Source organism: Macaca mulatta, chromosome 1 (assembly GCF_049350105.2).
Source record: "Macaca mulatta isolate MMU2019108-1 chromosome 1, T2T-MMU8v2.0, whole genome shotgun sequence".
Lineage (NCBI taxonomy): Eukaryota > Metazoa > Chordata > Mammalia > Primates > Cercopithecidae > Macaca > Macaca mulatta.
Genome location: NC_133406.1, coordinates 19,559,751 through 19,582,642, shown reverse-complemented (window position 1 = coordinate 19,582,642; position 22,892 = coordinate 19,559,751). Strand labels below are relative to the sequence as shown.

The 22,892-nt window shown below is 41.7% G+C and overlaps 1 protein-coding gene across 2 annotated transcripts in view; it reads right to left on the bottom strand.

The window, feature by feature from the left end:
* Positions 1–22,892, bottom strand: part of NUP133 (nucleoporin 133) — a 68,647-nt gene that overhangs the window by 24,384 nt on the left and 21,371 nt on the right. For both annotated transcript variants that reach the window (XM_015125805.3, XM_015125808.3), the window contains exons 11-18: positions 22,117–22,274; positions 19,902–19,993; positions 13,183–13,346; positions 11,539–11,633; positions 6,028–6,252; positions 2,071–2,193; positions 845–944; positions 41–292 (exon numbers count right to left, since the gene is read on the bottom strand). In XM_015125805.3, the coding sequence (XP_014981291.2) occupies positions 41–292; positions 845–944; positions 2,071–2,193; positions 6,028–6,252; positions 11,539–11,633; positions 13,183–13,346; positions 19,902–19,993; positions 22,117–22,274 (1,209 nt within the window). The remainder of the gene's footprint in view (positions 1–40; positions 293–844; positions 945–2,070; positions 2,194–6,027; positions 6,253–11,538; positions 11,634–13,182; positions 13,347–19,901; positions 19,994–22,116; positions 22,275–22,892) is intronic.

Here is a 22,892-nt window from a genome sequence, read left to right as displayed (position 1 = left end):
TCAGCAAATTTAAAACTCTTGCCAAGTATCATGAACTTACGAAGAGGAGATAAGAGATCTGATCTTTTCTGTAGGTATTCCATCTCCAGATTGTCATATCTTTCCCGATTACTGGATTTATCCACCGACTTAAGCTGAGAAACATAACCATCCAGGAAGCAATCGATCAGGGCTACCAGTTGCTCGGTCACGATGTTTCGGAGGTTGCTGTCTGCCTGTGGATAAACCACCTTCAGGACAATCTCATGCTGGCGTATTATTACCGTTCGGATGCCCCCAGGACCACTCGTTGCTGTGAAATTACACAAAATAATATGGTTAAGTAAGGGTTCTAGTGACGGCTAAAGGAAAGACTAATTGCATAAAAATTATGCCTCTTCATCACTGCTGGAAAATTAAATCAAACAGGGATTCAGGTGATACCTGTCAATGCCCTGCTTGAACCCCATCTTCTCTAAAGAGATTTCTTCAGCAAAGCCAGGTAAACATGATTCTTCTTCCATCTAAATTCCTTTAATGCAACTCCACTACTCCACTTACTTTCTTGTATTAAATCAACACAAAATATAGTTCATACCTCTGAGGGCAGGACCTGCTTCTATGAATAACTATTTGAACTAAAACCTAGTAAATGCAAAAGTACCAGTTAAATACATACATTATAGAGAGATCAATAAATAAGAGCAAGGGAAGAATAAAGTGATTTTGACAAGAGCTGCTCATTTTGGAGATGGCACTTTTTCATTTCAGTTACAAACCTACACTAGGGGAAAAACACAACTTCTAAAAATGATGGGTCATTAGAAATGTATTTTGAACAACCGTTAATAAATCAGTATATTACCCGTCCATGGAACATATTCAGGTTCTTTTTCTAGTGATTCTTCTCTTCTATACAAAGAGTTTCTATTTTGGCGATAATGACTAGCAGCCTGCAGCATATCCTGGAAAAAAAATTAATGTGTTATCACACGCAAAAGGTGATGGATCACAGTATTTCTGAAGATAATTTAAGACATCAAAGTAAATTAGTAAGAAAAAATACTCAGGGGCCAGAAATGTTGGCTCACACCTGTAATCCCAGTGCTTTCGGAGGCTGAGGTAGGAGGATTGCTCCTAGCCTGACAACATAGTGAGAGCCCCTCTCTACAAAAAAATTTTAAAAATTACCTGGGCATTGTGGTGTGCACCTGCAGTCCCAGCTACTTGGGAGACTGAGGCAGAAGGATTGCTGGAGCCCAGGACGTGGAGGCTACAGTGAGCTATAATCAAGCCACTGCAAACCCAGCCTGGGCAATGGAGTGAGACCATGTCTCAAAAAAAAATGAAAAAATGAAAAAAAATAAAAATAAAAAAGAAAAGAAAATAAAAGAAAAAAGTCAGCACAGATCTGCATGATTACTTTTTGGTTCTTTCTGCTTCTGAAGTTTGTTTTACTCCGTAATTTAACTTCAAGTTTTGGCAAACGATAGTTACCAAAGTAGGAAAATCATTACTATAAGTCCACTAGCTAAAATTAAATGCAACACTTTAGTCAACAGTAAAAGTAGCAAGGTTTTGAGTAATTAAAAAAATAGAAATGAGAAATATTTAGACAGTTACATTAATAATACGTTTGCAATCAGGCATGGTGTCTCAGGTATGTAATCCCAACACTCTTGGGGGCTGAGGCAGGAGGAACTTGTGAGCCCAAGAGTTCAAGGTTACAGTGAGCTATGATGGTGCCACTGCACTCCAGCTTGGGTGACAGTGAGACCTTTTCTCCGAAAAAAAACCAACTAAAAAAACTGCAAAGATACAAACACATCTTCCCAAATGAAAGGTTTACTATTCTACCAAATAGAAACTCAGGATTATAGGAATTTATTAATAGGCACCAGGTTAACATTCAAAATATTCACTAGCTGATTAATAATAAGATGACTGACATTTTTCTAACTTTTTTGGGATTAACAAATGTCTACAACCTTATAAATTATTGGCAATACAGAGTAGGAATATGGAAACCACTTCCTTGTCTATCTATGCTCTGGGCTTTGAAATGCTGAAACCTTTACTATATTTTTGTACCTTGAGAATATTGTTCACATTGATCACCACTTCAGCCCATTCAACGGCATCCATAGGTGTATCCCTCAAGACTTGCTCCTCATGCTCCAGTAAGCACTCACAGATGGTATCTACTTGGGACACCTGAGAGAATACACAGAAGTCAATGACTTCAACAAAAATTATGGTGATGGGTAACAACTACCCAGTGAGTTTTACTCATTAAGCCATATCCTCAGACCTATAGATGGAAGAAAATTTATTGACAGTTGATGGTAAAAATAAATTCAAAAATCAAGAAAAGTCAGATCTCCTAACTTTTAAAAGTTAAGAGTGCCCAAGTAAGTCTTATAAACAGGCAAATTCTGGATTGTTACCAAGTAGATTTTTTTCTTTAAACAACATTATTTATTATAGCTACTCTGCTCCAGGCACCTTTAAATGGCACTAGGTTACAGATGACGTCACTTTACAATGTCATACCCCAAACTAATGCACTACTAGACTAAAATAATGACCTCAAAACATGAACTTGCTAATTTCTTTCTTTGAGGAATTCCCCTTCTTCAGACATAACAGAAATGTTTGCAGAATAGAAGTAAGCAACATAAGAGAATAATGAACTAAATACATAACTTCTAACTCTTCCTTTGTCATTAATTAATACATGGAGGTAACAATGCAAAAATACCATCAGGCACTGAAACTCCTGTTTCAAGTTCAAGTCTGCATTTGAGCTTGCCCCCGTTATTAGAGTTTGCATAGCAATGGAGATAATAGGAAAGAAAAATCAGATCAGCTGCCCTCAAGGACCTCACAAACTGGCTGAAGGAACAAGACACACAGTCACAGATAAAACATGACCCAAACAAAATCCCTCCCTTTTGCAAACCTTGTTCTTCCTTTTGCATTTCTGATGTTAGCCAAAGGCATTCTAACAGCCCAGGCAAGAAATCTTCAGCATATTTAATTTGTAAGATTAAGCATAAGAATATTTTACATTGTTAACATGAAAAACACAATGAAAGCCTATATAATGGACAGGCGCGGTGGCTCATGCCCGCAATCCCAGCACTTTGGAGGTGGGCAGATAACGAGGTCAAGAGATCAAGACCATCCTGGCAAACACGGTGAAACCCTGTCTCCACTAAAAATGCAAAAATTAGCTGGGCGTGGTGGCACACACCTGGAGTCCCAGCTACTTGAGAGGCTGAGGCAGGAGAATTGCTTGAACCAAGGCGGAGGTTGCAGTGAGCAGAGATTGTGCCGCTGCACTCCAGCCTGGTGACAGAACGAGACTATGTCTCCAAAAAAAAAAAAAAAAAAAAAAAAGGAAAGCATAAAAGACAGAAAATAAAAGTGCATAAAATGCCAAAACACTTGTTAAATTATCTTATCATGTATATATTCAGTGATTTCAAATATTGCTCATATGCCGTGTCAACATAGTCTGTTTCTTAAGCAGTAAGCTCTGCTTTTCCAGAGCTCTGGGAGGTACAAGGCCTTCCCAAACTGGAGACAGAGGCAAAGTGGAGAGTGCACCCTCAGGCAGGCTCTGTATTGTTTTACTTTCTATCAGGGCTGCCAAGTCAAAATATTTTTCTATATGGCCCACCAATCAGAGATTGATTTTGGTTAACCAGCTCATCCCAAAACACAAATACTCCTTAGAAAGGTACTTTGTCACCCCCAAGGGAAAGGACAGGTAAAAAGAAAAACTACTATATGTACATAGCTATTATATTCTCTTTTCATGATGATTATGACAGGGGAGAAAACCTTTAGAACTACACCCCAGAGAAGCTGAAGACCAATGAACATCATGAGAAATGAAGATAAATAGTGACGTGAACAGTCCTAAACATTACCATTTTTCATATGGAACATTCTTTTGAGGAGCCAATCACACTTTTAGTTTTGCTGTATCATAGTCCTAAAATACTATTCTATATTATGTATCCAACTGATAATTTCCAGACCCTTCTCTAATAATTCAGCTAACTGAAACATGTACATACACTGCATTGACAATTACACTTTGCCCTTTGATACAAATGCAGAATAATAAACCAGGCTCTTGCTCAGTTCTTACAAGCAGTCTGTCATTAATTTTTAAAAATTCATTGCCTTATCATATAAAACTATGTATGAATAAACACCAAAAAGGACACAAAAAAGACAACAATTTGATTTGTTAGATCATGAAACTTGAGGTGATTTGTTTTTCTTTCAGATTTCTGGCATACTGTCTAGATTAAAAACAAAACATAACAAAGCACTTTTCCTTCCATTCCCTACTAACACAAACGTATAAAAACAAAGAATTCACACTAAACGCATTTATGGAATCAACAGAAGACTGAACTTAGGTTACAGTACATCAAACATTAAGAAAAAGAGACCTGTTGGCATAATGTGTTACATGCTAGAATACAGTTAGGCTATAGGAGGAAGGAAGCAAAATCTGAGACACCAAATAGAGTTTGAAGCTCCTCAAATGCATAAGGAATTCCAAATTTCACTGAGCTGAGGGAAGAGTTGGCACTGTTTCTAAAACTAGATCATTCTGCAGTCTCAGTTAAGACAATAGGTCTAAGCCCTAATGTCACACCTTTAAAGGGAGACAGCGAAGTCTACCCTGCTGCCTCAATAGGCTGTGAAGCTTCACAAAACCGTGAGGACTGTGCCACTATTTCCACAATGTCCAGCTGTCACTGGCTGACCAGCATCTTAACCATTTCTGTCTTTGAAGTTTGTAGCAGACTTTACTTTTTCTCTGAAAATAAATCTGATTTTACAAGTAAGGTGTAGCAACAGGATCCTAGGAGGTAGCTGAGGAGTTCAGTGAAGGGACTGTTTGCAAAGGTGTGGACAAGATTAAGGGGTCCAAAAGGGGATGGGGCAGCACCCTAGGATGAGGCATTATCAACCTCCGGCCTGAAGAGGCAAGAGGAGGGGCAGCTACTGGAAACAAGAGAAAGCAGTTGGACAGGAGGCATGGTCCCTGACAGAGGGGCACAGCCAATGTAAAGTGGGCACAGGCAAGGAAGAAAGCTGGGGGAATAACTACTACAACTTCCGGCCTTCTGGCAGGGCCTCCCATTCATCTGACCTGGCAGAAGTGGGAGGGCAAGGGAGCCCACTCAGGAAGGCTACTTGGCTGTGGCACAGTCAAGGGTAGATCTGCCTGGTCAACAGGGTGAAACAGGGTCTCTACTAAAAATACAAAAATTAGCTGGGTGTGGTGGCACAGGCCTGTAGTCCCAGCTACTTGAGAGGCTGAGGCAGGAGAATTGCTTGAAGCCGGGAGGCACAGGTTGCAGTGAGCCGACATTGCACCATTGCACTCCAGCCTGGCAACAGAGCGAGACTCAGTCTCAAAAAAAAAAAACAGTAGATCGAGAGACAAAGTAAGGAGAAGATCAGGATGGACGCAGTGGCTCACACCTGTAATCCCATTACTTTGGGAGGCTGAAGGGGTGGATCACCTGAGGTCAGAGTTCAATATCAGCCTTGACCAACATGGCGAAACCCCACCTCTACTAAAAATATGAAAATTAGCCAGGCGTGGTGGCTGGCACCTGTAATCCCAGCTACTCAGGAGGCTGAGGTAGGAGAATCGCTGGAACCCGGGAGGTGGAGGTACCTGGGCAACCGAGTGAGACTCTATCTCAAAAAAAAAAAAAAAAAAAAAAAAGGGAAGATCAGCACCCAAAGCAAATAGGTACTTGGAGATAGTTACTAACGGGAAAAAAAGTCAACAGGGAGCACTTCTCAGTCAACTTTGCAAGCTCTTCTTTATAGGTAACTGGTAAATGATACTTCTGAGTGATACTTTAGCCAGAAAATCTGGGGTCCAATTTAACATTTCAGTGAGATCTTTTGTGATTTAACTTGTCCTCACCCTCTTTCCTGCCTAGGGCATGATCACTAAATGGCACAGTTCTACAAAGCCACATGAAAGAGGACTCATCATACCTCCCTGAAAAAGACATCTGCAGGAGTCAGGTTGGATGGGATTTCATACTCCCTCTTGTTCAAAGCAATCAATATGGCCGTGTTGACGAGATCAGAAAGCCGGGAGTGGTGGTTCTTGAGAACAATGGTGGCTGACAGCTTTTCGGCATGCTCACAGAGCAACAATCGAGTGGCCATCGGTGTCCCTCTAACTGGAAAACTGCCTAGACGTCCAAATAAGCCAACCTTGCAAAAAGGCAAACATATATTCTTAGAAAGCAATATGGTAACATGCAAAATACCATAGCTGTATTTTCCCCAGAAGCACCCTGGGCAGTCACTGGCCCCAGCTCTCCCCCAGCAAGTCCCTCCAGCTGTCTCTTGTTTTAGCTGTTTCTAACACACAGACACACTTCAGCCAGGCCAGTAACACCCACAAGGAAGTGCAGACATTCCTGTTCTAAGAGCAGGGTCACTCACTCCAGGGCTTCTGTCCACTACTATTGTCTCTACATATCATGTTTCCCAAATTATTGTTTATGGTTATCAAAACAGTCACACTGCTCTTTTCGCCTTTTTTGAGACGGGGTTTTGCTCTGTTGCCCAGGCTGGAGTGCAATGGTACAATCACAATCACAGGTCACCCTAACCTTGAACCCTCAACTCAAGCCGTCTTCCACCTCAGCCTCCCAAGCAGCACACCACCACAACAGGATAATTTTTACATTTTATTTTTGTAGAGATGGGGGTCTCTGCAAGGCTGATCTTGAACTCCCGGCCACAAGTGAGCCTCCTGACTCGGCCTCTCAAAGCACTGGAATTACAGGTGTGAACCACTGCACCTAGCCTCACATTGCCCTTTGCTAGCTGTATCAGTTAACTCCCCTAGATTCCAGACTTTCGGGAATCAGAAACTCAGCAACCTCCACCTTCAAGGATTGATTCCATACCCCTAACGCTGCCGGGAGGGTGAAGACGTCTTCAACCCTTTGCATCTCCTACTGAGTTGCGTGGTGCCCATCTGTGCTGTGTTATGATCTTCTAGGGGTTTTCCTAAGCTTTCTCATTGCATACGACATTACAATAACCTGAACTCGGAAGAAGCCAAAAGACAGGCATAAATAATGAATACTTTTTCACATTTTAAGTATAATTCTCTTTTGTTAATAAGTGATCTGATTTTCTTATCCTTCATTTTCTGCATGCTCTTGTAGTATTTACATGCTAGGAGATATCTTTTTTATAATACAAAAGGGGTCACACTATATATATTGTTCTGTACCTTGTTTTATTTGATAGTATCGTATTTTTTATAACACATTTAGATATTCTTCTTTATTTTTAATGACTGTGGAATACTTCACTGAATCCTAATGTATTCAACCTGTTCACCTTATTATTTTAAAATAAAAGTTACATGGTCTTTCCTGACTTGAATTTACTTCCTGGTTCCCTCAAAAATATTTTATGTGTAGTTGGCCAGGCGTGGTGGCTCACAACTGTAATCCCAGTACTTTGGGAGGCCAAGGCAGGCAGATCACGAGTTCAGGACATCGAGACCGTCCTGGCTGACACAGTGAAAATAAAAATACTCGGGAGGCTGAGGTAGGAGTCTCTACTAAAAATAAAAAAAAATTAGCCAGGCGTGGTGGCGGGTACCTGTTGTCCCAGCTACTCTGGAAGCTGAGGCAGGAGAATGGCATGAACCCAGGAGACGGAGCTTGCAGTGAGCAGAGACTGCACCACCGCACTCCAGCCTGGGTGACAGAGAAGACTCCATCTCAAAAAAAAAAAAAAAAAAAAAAAAAAAATTTTTGGTGTAGTTTTCACGCAGGGTTATCCCAATTGCCTGCTCTACTTTGCTTTGATTGTGGCACTGACAGGGAAGCAACAGTTCTAGATTAAAACTACTCTAGGCCAGGCACGGTGGCTCACACCTGTAATCCCAGCACTTGGTGGGAGGCAGAAGCAGGCCATCACCTGGGTAATGTGGTAAAACCTTGTCTCTACAGAAAATACAAAAATTAGCTGACTTCGTGGCACATGCCTGTAGTCACAGCTACTTGGGAGGCTGAGATGGGAAGATCAGCTAAGCCCAGGCAGGCTGTAGCTATAGTGAGCTATGATCATGCCACTGCACTCTAGCCTGGATGACAAGAGTGAGACCCTGTCTCAAAAAAATTTAAAAACTAAAAAAAAAAAAAAAAAATTCATTCTAGTCACACAGTGAATATGATCAGATTACCTCCCTGCTTCTGTATTGTATGGAGATACAATGTATGAACACAGAGGCTTCCCTTAACATCAGAAAACTAGAGGCGAGGGTACTGTTCTGAGGCACTGGTGTTACTTCCACTCCCTTCAGAATGAGGATATGGCCCCGCAGATGCCAAGTTTGGCTCAAGGAGAAAAGGAATACTTCTCTATATTCAGAAGTATTCCCTAGGGCTGGGTGCAGTGGCTCAGGCTTACAATCCCATCACTTTAGGAAGCCTAGGCAAGAGGATCACTTGAGGCCAGAAATTTGAGACAAGCCTGGGCAACATTATGAGACCCTGTTTCTACAGAAAATAAAAAAATTAGCCGGGCGTGGTAGTGAGTGCCTGTGGTCCCAGCTATTGGGGAGGCAGAAGTGGGAAGATTGCTTGAGCCCAGGTGGTTGAGTCTGCAATGAGCTGCGATAGTGCCACTGCACTCCACCTTGGGCAATAGAGACCCTGTATCCAAAAAAACTTTCCTTAGAAGTATCTAGTTATTCTTTTTCCTGATTATTATTATTATTATTTATTTTTATTTTTTTGAGATGGAGTCTTGCTCTGTCGCCCAGGCTGGAGTGCGGTGGTGCGATCTCGGCTCACTGCAACCTCTGCCTCCTGCGTTCACGCCATTCTCCCGCCTCAGCCTCCCAAGTAGCTGGGAATACAGGCGCCCACCATCACGCCTGGCTAACTTTTTTTTTTAATGTTTTTAGTAGAGACGGAGTTTCACCATGTTAGCCAGGATGGTCTGACCTTGCGATCTGCTCGCCTCAGCCTCCTAAAGTGCTGGGATTACAGGTGTGAGCCACAGCACCCGGCTTTCCTGATTATTAACATAAATTCTTCCCGATTAGTAAAATGAGCTCTAAATAGTAAAGGAAATAGAAACATAAAAGGCATGGCTGGAATGGGGTTTTCAGAACTAGCTACAGATTGCCTTGGGACAGATACTGCTACCAGCAGCCGTGGGACTTTGTCAGGGTTCTCTGGAACCCAGGAAGGCTGAGCCATGAGTGCTCACGCCCTCATGGCTTTCGGGCCTCTGATACATCCATGCTCTCAGTGTGCCAAATCAGGTCAGAGCAAGTTCCTCCCGGCCCAATATGCACATCCTCTTCCAATGAGAATGACTCTGCCACTCTTCCCATCAAGAGGTATAATCACACTGGGCACAGTGGCTCACACCTGTAATCTCACACTTTGGAAGGGAGAGGCAGGCAGATCACTTGAGCTTAGGAGTTCGAGACCAGCCTGAGCCACATGGCAAAACCCCTTCTCTACAAAAAATACAAAAATTTAGCCAGGTTCAGCACCATGCGCCTGTAGTCCCAGCTACTGGGGAGGCTGAGGCAGGAGAATCACTTGAGCCCAGGAGGCAAATGTTGCAGTGAGCTGAGATTACACCACTGCGCTCCAGCCTGGGCGGTGGTAGTGAAACCCTGTCACACACATACAAAAAAAGAGGTATAATCAATTATTTAATCTTTCATCCCAGCTGAGCTTGTGACTTGCTTTGACCAATGTCACTTTACTGTAAGTAACATTATGTGACATCTGAGATGAGCCCTTAAGAAGCTTACAGCTTCTATGTTCATCCACTGAGACCACAGGAAGCCAGTCCAGCTCGGAGCAGGATGAGCAACTAAATGGAGGAGAACTACAGAGCCTTTGCTGACAGAACCAACTGTCAGAAAGCGGGAAGAGGCAGGCAGACTCTCCAGCTCAGTGCATCCTAAATGGAGTTCGAGTGATTCCAGGTGAAACCAACAGAAGAACTGCCTGACTAACCCACAGAATTGTGTTAAGCCACCGTGTTTTGGGGTGGTTTATAAGGCAGCAATAGTTAACTGATACACCTGGCTAATTAAACGACCATATCGGGAGAAAATGTGTTTTTTCCTCATTAATCCATATCCCACCTAAAATACCAACAAAAAAAGAGAGAGACTAAATGAATGATTAGTTTCCTTGCCAAGACGATACAAGAGTAGACAGGAGACAAACCATGCACAAAATTGAAAAAGAATGTGGGATTAGGAACAATCAGTCATTTCTGAAATTATCTAGTGCTGCACTGTCCATTAAGGTAGCCACTGCCCATGGTGGCTGTTTAAATAAGTTAAAATTCAGTTCAGTTGCTAGTCACATTTCAACTGTTCAGGTTACACGTGGCCAGCAGCTGTCCCACTAGACGTCACACTAGGAGAACATTCCTATGATCACAGAAAGCACTGGATTGGACAGCACTCACTAGAATCTCCTTAACATAAAAAATTAGCCAGGTGTAGTAGTGAGTAGGCACTACCGAGTTTGAAAAACAATCAGGGAAGAGACTGGTAGCTCATGCCTGTAAACCTCAGCACCTTGGGAGGCTGAAGATCGAGACCATCCTGGCTAACACGGTGAAACCCCGTCTCTACTAAAAAATACAAAAAACTAGCCGGGCGATGTGGCGGACGCCTGTAGTCCCAGCTACTCGGGAGGCTGAGGCAGGAGAATGGCGTGAACCCGGGAGGCGGAGCTTGCAGTGAGCTGAGATCCGGCCACTGCACTCCAGCCTGGGTGACAGAGCGAGACTCCGTCTCAAAAAAATAAATAAATAAATAAAATAAAAATAAAAAATAAAAAATTATATGGGCATGGTGGCACAAACCTGCAGTCCCAGCTACCCAGGAGGCTCTGAGGACGCTCGAGCCTAGGAGGTCAAGGCTGCAGTGAGCCAAGACTGTGCCACTACACTCCAGACTGGGCGACAGAGTGCCCTGTCTCAAAAAATAAACAAAATCCAAAACAGGTTGAAATTCATTCATTTGGCTATGTAATATGTCTGCAAGTCACTTTTAATGATGAGACAAGAATGGGTGAATTTATGTAACAATTCTGTCCAGTAGCAAAAACATTTTCTAATTAAGGCACAATATATATGAGGATAATCTTTACACAAAAAAGAAAAGGAATACTTTAAATGAGCATTTGATTCTAATGGCACCTCAAAACTAAAAGTCGTATGTAAAAATCTGTCAAATACAAAATCAACTCATGAAAACTTTTTCCACAAATGCACACAGGAAATCCGAATGAAGTCCTGCTTCTTATACCTGGATTAACAGGCTTGTACCCAGCCCAGGAATTATGGACTTTTAAATTAGCACAGAAAATGGAAAACACTAGTCATGCCCCAACCAATGAAACACCTCAAAATAGAGAGAAGGGACTTCCTACTGTGTTGGAGAGACTGACAAAGGCAGAGCAGACGGACACCGCGGGCTCTTACTTGATGAATGAAGTCCATAAGGAAAGAGTGAGCTTTCATTTTGTCTTCCAGCTGGTGAAGGATAATCAGTGACGTATTGCTGAACCCAGGTGCTTCTGTTAAAACATAGTGATAAAACTTAAACATAGAACATAGTGGTTTTACAACTATGCTATTTTAATATTAGTGGCCAACTGCTATTAAAATACAAAGCTAAGGCCAGGCGTGGTGGCTCACGCCTGTAATCCCAGCACTTTGGAAGCCTGAGGCAGGCAGATCACGAAGTCAAGAGATCAAGACCATCCTGGCAAACATGGTGAAACCCCGTCTCTACTAAAAATGCAAAAATTAGCTGAGCATGGTGGCATGCGCCTGTAGTCCCAGCTAACTCAGGAGACTGAGGCAGGAGAATCGCTTGAACCCAGGAGGCAGAAGTTGCAGTGAGCCTAGATTGCGCCACTGCACTCCAGCCTGGCGAAACAGCAAGACTCTGTCTCAAAAAAGAAAAGGAAAAAAAAAAGAAGTTAAGAAAGTCTATACAAAAGAAAATTATCGACCTCATAATACAATTATTTATAACATTACTCAGGAGTTTTAAACATTTAGGAGAAAATTCTAGAGGTTTGATATAATTCATACTGTATTTATTCAAAAGGCAAAATATGTTATTTTTAGTTTAATCATTTATAACAATTTAAGCTTGACAGCACCAACAAAAACAGTCAAAGAAAGGAGATGAACTCTGATGTTTCCTTCCTAAATCTCTAATGCAGCTTAGTGAACTTGCTAAGAAGTAGGATAATTAGGGAGATAAACATGTTTGAGACAGTTCCCTGGCACCTGGGGACCCCAGAGTTCCCCTCAAGTTGCTGAAGTGGAAGTGTAAGAGGGACAGTCACCTGGGATAGGCAGCAAGACATGTCTCGCCTACTTCTACATATTGACATTTGATCACTGCTGCTCTTAGGGGAATGGACCATTTCTATTAGTCAAATATACTGATTATGCCAAAATTATTTAATTTGGGAGTAAGTAGGCTGGGCATGTTGGCTCACACCTGTAATCCCAGCACTTTGGGAGGTCAAAGTGGGTGGACCGCCTGAGGTCAGGACTTCGAGACCAGCCCAGGCAACATGGTGAAATCACAACTCTACTAAAAATACAAAAATCAGCCAGGCGTGGTGGTGCACACCTGTAATCTCAGTTACTCGGGAGGCTGAAGTGAGAGGATCACTTGAACCCAGGAGGTGGAGGTTGCAGTCTGGGCGACAGAGTAAGGGAGACTCTGTCTCAAAAAAACAAAACAAAACAAAACAAAAACAAAAACAAAAACAAACTGGGGGGCAGGTAAGTGCCAACTGTCTACCTATGCTACCAATTTTGTTTTCGAAATAAAAGCCAGGAAAGCTAAGTAAAGCTAATTAATCTGCCTCAGATAGAACAATTAGGATTTGCCCCAATGTTCCTTTAGTTTCTTATTCTGTTATTTAGACCTGTTCTGAGCCTTTTTCAAAACATACTATAAGGAAGGTTACAATATTTTAAAAAATATTGAATTAGTATTAAATTGTTTGAGAAGCTAAAAAACACGCTTTAAGAGATGCCTCTAATAAAGAAACCAGAGTATGTTCAAAACACACCATTCCATAATTGAAACGTTCTTACCCTCAGGGACAGACTCAGCCCACCGTGGGTCAGATGCTGGGTAGTCATCCATCAGGTCGACACTGATTTGGGTAACTGCCCTGTCTAGTTCAGAATCAGAATCCAAATCAGAGTGAGAGGAAAAGAGCTCATCAACCACCATTTGAGCATGACCTAAATCTTTTCTGAAATAAAATCAGAAACCACAAGTATTAAGGAAGGCAAAATATTTTCAAAAGTCACCAAGAAAAAAAATTAATTGTGGAGTACTATTCAGCCAAAAAAAAGAATGAGATCCTGTCATTTGCAACAGTATGGATGGAACTGGAGGACATGGTAAGTGAAATAAGTCAGGCACAGAAAGGCATGTAACCAACTTTACATGCTCTCACTCGTGGGAGCTAAAAACTAAAACAACTGAACTCATGGAGATAGACAGCAGAGTGATGGTTACCAGAGGGTAGGAAGGGTAGGAAGAGTAGTGGCAGTGGCGGGGAGTGGAAATGGCTAATGGGTAAAACAATATAGACAGAATGAAGAAGAGCTAGTATCTGACAGCACAACAGGCTGACTACAGTCAACAATTTATTGTACTGTAACTAAGAGCATAATTAGAATGTTCATAACACACAAAAAAGATGAATGCTTGAGGTGATGGATATCCCATTTACCCTGATGTGATTATTACACATTGTATGCCCGCATGAAAATATCTCAGGTACCCCACAAACATATATATCTACTATGTACCCATAAAAATTAAAAAAAAAAAAAAAATTAAAGTTAATTGTGAAGTTAAATGTATCCTAAAAACCATTTATAGGTTTTGGCTCAAAGTTACTTTTAATAAAATTTATTTAATTAAAAGGGAGAAAACTATTATCCATTAATCATTAATTCGATAAATACACATGGAATACTTACAACGTGCTAGGCTCTGGACACAGACAGACAAAAAGACTTAAAAAATAGTCCAGGCAATTGAGCAACCAATGACACAGGTGATAAAAACTGACAGAGATGGGGAAAACTTCCTAACTGGTAAAGAGGAGGTCATGGAAAGCTGGGGAGAATTGGGAGAGGGGTATATAGCTACACACAGAACATACATCCACATTCATCAGCAAGTAAGCCTCTATCTCAGGAGAGAACTGAGCCTACGGGAGAGGCTGAGATCACGCAGGAAGCAAGAGTTTGGAAAAAAGCTTGCAGGATAACCAGTTAAAGGAAGGGTGAGCCCATAAAAAGCAGCAGAATCTTCTAACTTAGAGAGATTAGGGGACAACCAGGGTGTCCATGAACCCACCAGGGGATTAACCACGGCACATATGAAGAACTGAGAGATACTGAGAAGGGATGAATCACAAAATTAGAGGACACAGTCTTGTAAACCATGTTATGGGGTTTGAACCTAATACCAAGGACGATGGACAGGCACTGTAAAGGAGTGTCACAGTCTGTTCCAGTGTCCCAAAAGATTGCTCTATCATATGGAGAGGGGATCAGATGTCGGATCAGACAAGAGAAAAATCCAGTTAGGAGGTTACTGCAGAAAGGAAGACAGGAAAGAGAAAAATCCAGTTAGAAGGTTACTGCTGGATCGGAGGTACAGTAGCCCCCTCTTATCCATGGTTTCACTTCCCACAGTCACAGTTACCTGAAGTCAACTGCAGTCTGAAAACAGATGACAGAGACAGAAAGAGAGAAGGAGAGACCGACCACATTCACATATTTTTATTACAGTACCGTCATCTCTCAGTATACGTAGGGGAATGGTTACAGGACCCCCAACATACACCAAAATCCACCCATATTCAAGTCCTGCAGCTGGCTGTGTGGAGCTCCAGTGTACAAAAAGGTAGCCCTCTGTATAGGTAAGTGAATTTCTGATCTGCTTTTGGTTGAAAACATGCTGTGAATTTTTTATCTGCATCTGGTTGAAAACAGCCTGCATATTATGTAGACATACGCAGCTCAAAGCCGTGTTGTTCAAAGGTCAATTGTATATTGTTATCGTTGTTTTATTACTATTGTTCTTAATCTCTTAGGGTGCCTAATTTATAAATTAAACATTATAGGTATGTATAGGAAAAACATAGTATATATATGATTCAGTACTATATGCAGTTCCACTGGGGGTCTTAAGACATATCCCCCTGTGGGTAAGGGGGAATGCCTGTATAAGGATGACTCCTCTATTGTTGCTTTGAACTGAAGAGATGGTAGTGCCTGTCACTGGAGCAGGAGGTAGGGATGGAAGAATAAGCTTTGGAGAAGATAAGTTCGGTTTTGGATACGTTGAAATGCAGGTGCCTGTGAAATATATACTGCTGCTGGACACTCCATTTTCATATAATGGCCCAGCTCATGGTACATCTGTTTCTTCAGCAAATGAAGCCATGGAGGAGAAAAGATCACCAAGGGAGTAGAGAGAGGGGGAATGTGGTCGACAATAGCGAATGTAGACAACCTTTCAGGTGGTTTAGCCATTAACAGGAACAAACAGATAACGTGGTAGCTCAAAGGATGCAAAGTCAAAGACTGTTCTTTTTACAAACGGCAGACTACATATGATTAATTGCTGATGAGAAGGAGCCAGCACGAGAAAGGTCAAAAGACAGAGGAAAGGGAGAACTGAAAGGATGTAGTCTTAAGTGAAGCAGGAGACAGTGGCCTTCATAACAAAGAGCAGTCTCTGATAGGGAGAAGAGCACACCTTCCTACTTTATTGGGAGGGAAAGAGGAAGAGGATTTGGGATCCAGATACATTCATAGCTAGTAAGCTAGAAGGTACAGGGAGCTCTTATCAAGGGCTTCTGTGATTTCTGTGAAGTATGAAGTTAAGTCCTCTGCTAAGTCTGAGGGAAGTGGGAGAGAAATGGGAAGTGGGAGGAGATTGGAAAAGGACTGTCATGGTCCCTTGGTAGAACAGGAGACACAGCTGACTGGAGAAACGCAGAAAAACTCTTGAAAACATGAAAGGCCAGGGTGAAACTGGAGACCCAGTCATGCTACAGATTATGGAAATACAAAGGTGACTATGGCAAGATTTAATAAAAAATTACAGAAAAAGTTCCCCAAAACTCTCATGAACAAAAGATTTTGTATTTTTTGGGCTAAGTAAAATGAAAACCGAAATAACATAAAAATTAATTTCAAAGAAATAATGCTATAAAAACAGTAATACTATCTTAGCAAAAAATTAAACAGATAATAACACTTAAAAGTGTTATCTACCAATTGTGACCCCAGGGACCATCTGGCAATGTCTGACGATAACTTTGGTCATCACAAGTTGGGGGAAAGGGTGCTAATGACATCTAGGAGGAAACGGCTGGTGATGCTGCTAAACAGCCTACATTGTACCGCTGGAGTGCAGTGGCGGGATCTGGGCTCACCGCAACCTCCGCCTCCTGGGTTTAAGTGATTCTCCTGCCTCAGCCTCCCGAGTAGCTGAGATTACAAGCACGTGCCACCACACCCAGCAAATTTTTTTTTTTTTTTTTTTTTTTTTTTTAGTAGAGACAAGGTTTTACCACGTTGGTCAGGCTGGTCTCGAAGTCCTGACCTCAAATGATCTGCCTGCCTTGGCCTCCCAAAGTACTGGGATGAAAGTACAGGTGTGAACCACCAAGTCTGGCCTCAAATGTCAATGTTAATGGGGTTGAGAAATCCTGCTTTAAAGGCACCACAATTCTGTTTGTAAGGAGTCTACATCTTTAAGAGAGCTAGCTGACACTCCCCCAGAAATCATCCCTTGTTAAGTCCACAGTACTTCACCCATGCTGGGCAGGATGAGTTCAGCACAGCTGTGCTACAGGGCCCATGACACTGTTCTTGAGGCTACTGCTTGCTCAGGACTTAGATCAGGGGTCCCTTCTTGTGCCTAATTAATTTTCCCCTGTAAAACATCTTAAGATGACTACACCAGGTTGAACAGTGTCTCCCACAAATTCATATCTACCCAGTGCCTCAAAATGCAACTTTATTTGGAAATAAGGTTTTTGCAGATACAATGTGTTAAATTACGATGAGTCTAAATCCAATGACTGTTGTCCTTCTAAGAAGGCCATGTGGGCCGGGCATGGTGGCTCATGCCTGTAATCCCAGCACTCTGGGAGGCTGAGGCGGGCGGATCTCGAGTCCAGGAGTTTGAGACCAGTCTGGCCAATGTGGTGAAACCTCGTCTCTACTAAAAATACAAAAAATTAGCCAGGCATGGCAGTGCACACCTGCTGCTTGGGAAGCTGAGGCATAAGAATTACTTGAAATAGGGAGGCGGAGGTTACAGTGAGCCGAGATGGCACCACTGCACTACAGTCTGGGTGACAGAGTGAAACTGTCTCAAAAAAAAAAAAAAAAAAAAAAAAAAAAAAAGAAGGCCACGTGAATGTGAGGACAGCTACGTGACAATGGAGGCAGAAACTGGAGTGACACATCTACAAGCCAAGGATTGCCAACAACCACCAGGAGCTGAGAGGTGAGGACAGGTCCTTTCCCAAAGCCTTCAGAGAGAGGGCTCTGTTCATGCCTCACTCTCAGACTTCCGGCCTCCAGAACTGTGAGAGAAGACACTTCTGTTGTTTGAAGCTCCTGGTTTGTGGTGATTTGTTACGGCAGCCACAGGAAACAAATCTAATGACTAGTCACTTGCTGCATTATCATTTACATTTTGAGATGCCACAATGTAAAGAATTTTCATTACAGGATAAACTTGTGAAAGATAAAAACTCAGCATTTCAACCAAGATTTTTGAAGACTGAACCATGTAAAAGAACAAGATTAAAAGAACAAAATTTTAAACGGAAACAAAAAACTTGCCTAATGATGCCCCCTTCTGGCGACAAACTAAGCTCAGTAGATCATGAGACACAGAATGTTAGAACTGTAAAAGCACTTCGGAATCTGTTGTCTCTGTGAGTGAGCCTTTATGCCTCAGATACCAGTATGAGTGGGATTACGGAATCATGGGCTGAGAACTGGGGGAAATGAAGGTAGTAAACTCAGCATATTCCTTCAAAACAAAGATCTGACGATAAACTAATGATCCTTTAGCCATTCTAACTCGCTCCCCACTCAACACTTCAAAAAGGAAGAAATACAAACAGAATGGCAGAAATGTTCAGCAATCTGTCCAAAGTTTCCCACAGCTAACAACAGGTAGCGCATGGGGGCTGGATCACCATTTTCCTGACTATTTATTCAAATGTGAATTTGCCATACCTTTTAAGGAAAGTACCAGAATACATGAGCAGAATACATGTCTAAGATAAACTGAAATCTGCATTCGCCTTAAACCCAGAAGAGAATTAGAGCAGCAAGTGTGACCAAGTGAGGACAATCACTCCCCACTCCATACACGCATCTGCTTAGGCACGCTTTCACTACAACTGGACTTGCTCTGGCCAACAGGACACTAGCAAACGCCATCTAAGCAAAGACTTAAGAGTGCTTGTGCAGTGACACTTGCTCTCTTGCCACTCTAGAACCCTGTGATACGTGAATAAGACCAGGGCAGCCTGCTAGTTGAGGAGATGTCACAGAAAGTAGAGAGCGAGCTGGTCAGCCAATGGCCCAAAAATGTGAGTACGGTAAAGAGCAGCCAGCCCAGTAGCAGACCAAAATGAGTGAGTCTACTCAGAATATAAAACTACCCCCCAAGCCCAGCCCCAAGAGTCAAACTGCAGAATCATCAGCTATGTTAAATGAGTCACTAAGGTTTGTGGTGATTTTGCATAAAGCAAAACTTAATAGGCCAGGTCTAATTCTTTTGCTTTTTTTGAGACAGGGTCTTGATCTGTCCCTTAGGCTAGAGTACAGTGGTGTGATTATGGCTCACAGTAGACTTGGCCTCCTGGGCTCATATGATCCTCCCAACTCAGCCTCTCTGAGTAGCTGGGACTAGAGGCATGCATCACCATCCCCACTAATTATTTTTAAACTTTTTCTTCGTAGAGATGAGGTCTTTCTATGTTGTCCAGACTGGTCTTGAACTCCCATGCTCAAGAGATCCTTCTGCCTCAGCCTCCCAAAGTGCTGGAATTACAGGTGTGAGCCACTACACCAGGCCATAATTCTTTCATATTACCAATAAAACTTTGTATGCGGCTGGAAGTGGTGGCTCACGCCTGTAATCCCAGCACTTTAGGAGTCAGCCTAAAGTCAGGAGTTTGAGACCAGCCTGGCCAACATGGTGAAACCCCGTCTCTACTAAAAATAAAAAAAGTAGCCAGGCATAGTGGCACACGCATGCAGTCCCGCATACTTGGGAGGCTGAGGCAGGAGAATCGCTTGAACCCAGGAGGCAGAGGTTGCAGTGAGCTGAGATCACGCCACTGCACTCTAGCCTGGGTGACAGAGTGAGATTGTGTCTCAAAAAAAAAAAAAGAAAAAAAAAAAGAAAACTTTGTAAGCAACTTATTTGCACCTTAACATTATTCATAAAAGACGCCTGCAAGATGTCTTCATGATCACCATTTTTAATGGTACGTTGTTTTTCATGAAGTGGAGAGAGTATGTTAGATCCCATGTTTTTTCCCCTAGCCTAGCTAGCTGGAAACCTCCCATGGCTACTAAATTCAGAAGAACAGTCTATTAAAGTGCTAAAGCTCAAAAAAAATTCTCCTCTTGATAGCATCATTCCTCCAACTTGCTCCCACCAGTCAATAAATAAGTAGCACATGTCAGTAAAACATGTCCTCACACATAAAATAATCCATAACTTAAAAAACATGTTATACCTGCAGTATTGCAGAAAGGCAGCTTTCAGCAACTTGATTTTATCTTCCTGGGCTATAGTTTCATTCTTTGTAGTGGTCTCAAAAATCATACTCTGCAAAATAACAAAGTATAGTTTAGAGGTAAAGGCATCTGAATATTCTTAATTATTGGACTAAAAACTGTACCCATCCTATGACAGCAACTCTGCATATACACAAGCGGTTTGCCATATTGTCTGTACCAGGGGTATGCAATCTTTCGGCTTCCCTGGGCCACATTGGAAGAATTGTCTTGGCCCACACATAAAATACACTAACATTAATGATAGCTGATGAGTTTTAAAAAAAAATTCATGTTTCAAGAAAGTTTACAAATTTGTGCTGGGCTGCATTCAAAGCCATCCTGGTCCACATGCAGCCCATGGGTCGTGGGTTGACCAAGCTTGGTCTATACCAGTCATTCATATACTTATTGAAACACTATAAATAGCACCAAATGATCAACCAGTCATACAGAAAAGGTACAGGTAATTCGGGGATTATGCTGTAAGTAAAACAATTTGGAGATTTCATCACAATTAACAGAATCTTTTTATAGGTTTGCTCTTACACGACTCACCACCGTGTATACTACCTAAGCATAATGGTTGATTACAAATTTAAACAAGGATTTAGAAAAATTTTAAAGAAAAGGAACACTAAAATTGCTTCAGAATGTGTAACAGTATTACAATAACCATACAATTACAAAATAACCAAAGTATTAATCCTTTTTGTGAAAAGAAAAAAAAGTAAAAAATTGTTACTTTCCTTTAAAACTAGACTCAATCATTTTAATTTTGAATTATAGAGGTAGTCTATATATTTCATACACTATTCAAATGGAAATTACCCCAAACAGTATTAATTATTTTTAGTCTTCTGTAAAAGAATGATAAAAACCTCATGGATGGGATATTTCAGGTTTCAAGACAACAGGAAAAAAAATTGGTAATTTTTACCTGGCTATTCCTCTCAAAAAAATCATCCCAGAATAAAAAGAAACAGAAATACAAGTTTCATGGAAATATCTGTGATTCTAACTACAACAAAGGAAGACAGAAAGCAGAAGGAACAGGAAATGGCAGCACTGACAGGAAATGAGGCCACCTATGCATGGTGCAGGGACAGCTCCCAAGGATTTGAGGACCGTGGAAGAGAGAAGTTCCGGGATGACAGCTGTGCAGATGGAAGGTTTGTGGAGACTTGACTTTGGGAAAAACCACACTGAGGGGCACTCTACAGAACTCCCGGAGTGTGTAAAAAGATTAAGTCACATATGAAAGGAAAGTGAGAAAATATAAAATGAGGTCATGATACACTCCAAGAGTCACACAAAGTTGTATAATAAAGGAAATGTAATCAGTATTTGGCTCAGCAAACCATAAACAATATTCACATTGTCATTACAATGGAAAAAATGTATGTTAGAATGATAAAGGCAGAGGAAGGAGTATAAGGTAACCCAAAACCTCATTTTCTATAGTAGAAAATCAACAGATGAATCAGGAGACAGGAATATATGTACATTACTTAGATATATGGAGAAAAATACCAGAATAAATCACTAAAAGGCTTAAACGTAGTTGCTTCAGGCAAAGAGGACAGAGGGGATGAGGAAGACAAGAAGAACTAATGTCTGCATTGTTAAGTCTTTGAAACTGTCTCAGTGTTGAGACCATTTGTATAAAATAATCTGATAAAAATAAAAATTAGGCTGGGCATGGTGGCTCCATGCCAGTAATCCCAGCACTTTGGGAGGCTGAGGCAGGAGGATGCTTGAGCCCAGGAGTTTGAGACCAGGTTAGGCAGCATAGGGAGATCCTGTCTCTACAAAAAATAAAAAATTAGGTGAGATGGTGCATGTCTGTAGTTCCAGCTATTTGGGAGGCTAAGAGGGGAGGACTGCTTGATCCCGGGAGGTTGAGGTGAGGCTGCAGTAAGCTATGATTATGCCACTGCACTCTAGCCTGGGCAACAGAGTGAGACTCTGTCTCAAAAACCAAACCAAACCAAACCAAAATTAGCCAGGCACCTACTGGGAAGTCTGAGGCAGGACGATTGCTTGAGGCCAGGAGTTAGAGGCTGCAGTGAACTATGATTGTGCCACTGCACTCTAGCCTGGGTGACAGCGTGAGACCCTATCTCTAAAAAATAAATAACATACAAACTTCAAAATCTTATAGAATCACATTACCTCATTGTTTGGTCCAGCAAATGAAGATGCTAAGGACTCTTCCAGGTCTTCTGCCAATATGGACACATTTTCCCGTGAAGTAATAGACACCAGTCCACTGTTTCTAGAAAAAATGATAGGAACACCACCACAGGCACCAGCACCTAAAACACTATCTCCTAAAAGAAAGAAAAACATAGAGTCAAATACATTTAACAAGAACAACAAAATGCTTTGTAAAACCTACCACCCTGGGCAGAAAATCATCTTGATGATATATTAAGCACATTTTTTCCTTTACAGTATTATTCCTACTTCAAACTCATCCTTTAAATCCCAGAATCAAATGTTAAGAACCGGCTGCTGTTTGAAGAAGCAGGCTCTGTGTCTTTCAGCTTTAAAGACAACAAAAACTAGCCTTGCCAGAGAGCAATCTAGTAAGCCAAAAAAAAAAAAAAATTATTCATTCTGCAAAACTTAGAAGAGCTTTTTCAATCCTGTGGAGTTCTCTTGCTTAATTCTGACTTTAACTTACCACATCAGTCAACGGGGACTGAAAAAAAAATAAAAAAGTCTAAGCCTACCTTGCGCCTTAGTAACAGCCTACCCACCCTCCATCAAGGTTCTTGTGCTGGGACTAGAAAACCTGGGTTCCATGCTGTTAAACCTGGGTTCTATGCTGTTGCCTACCTGGACTCTGTCCTCTGCTCAACCCCTTCAGCTAAGTATCTGCTTGGTTTCTCTTCAATCCTGACTGGCCCCCCTGCACGAGTCCAGCACCTGAGGCTCTTATCCAG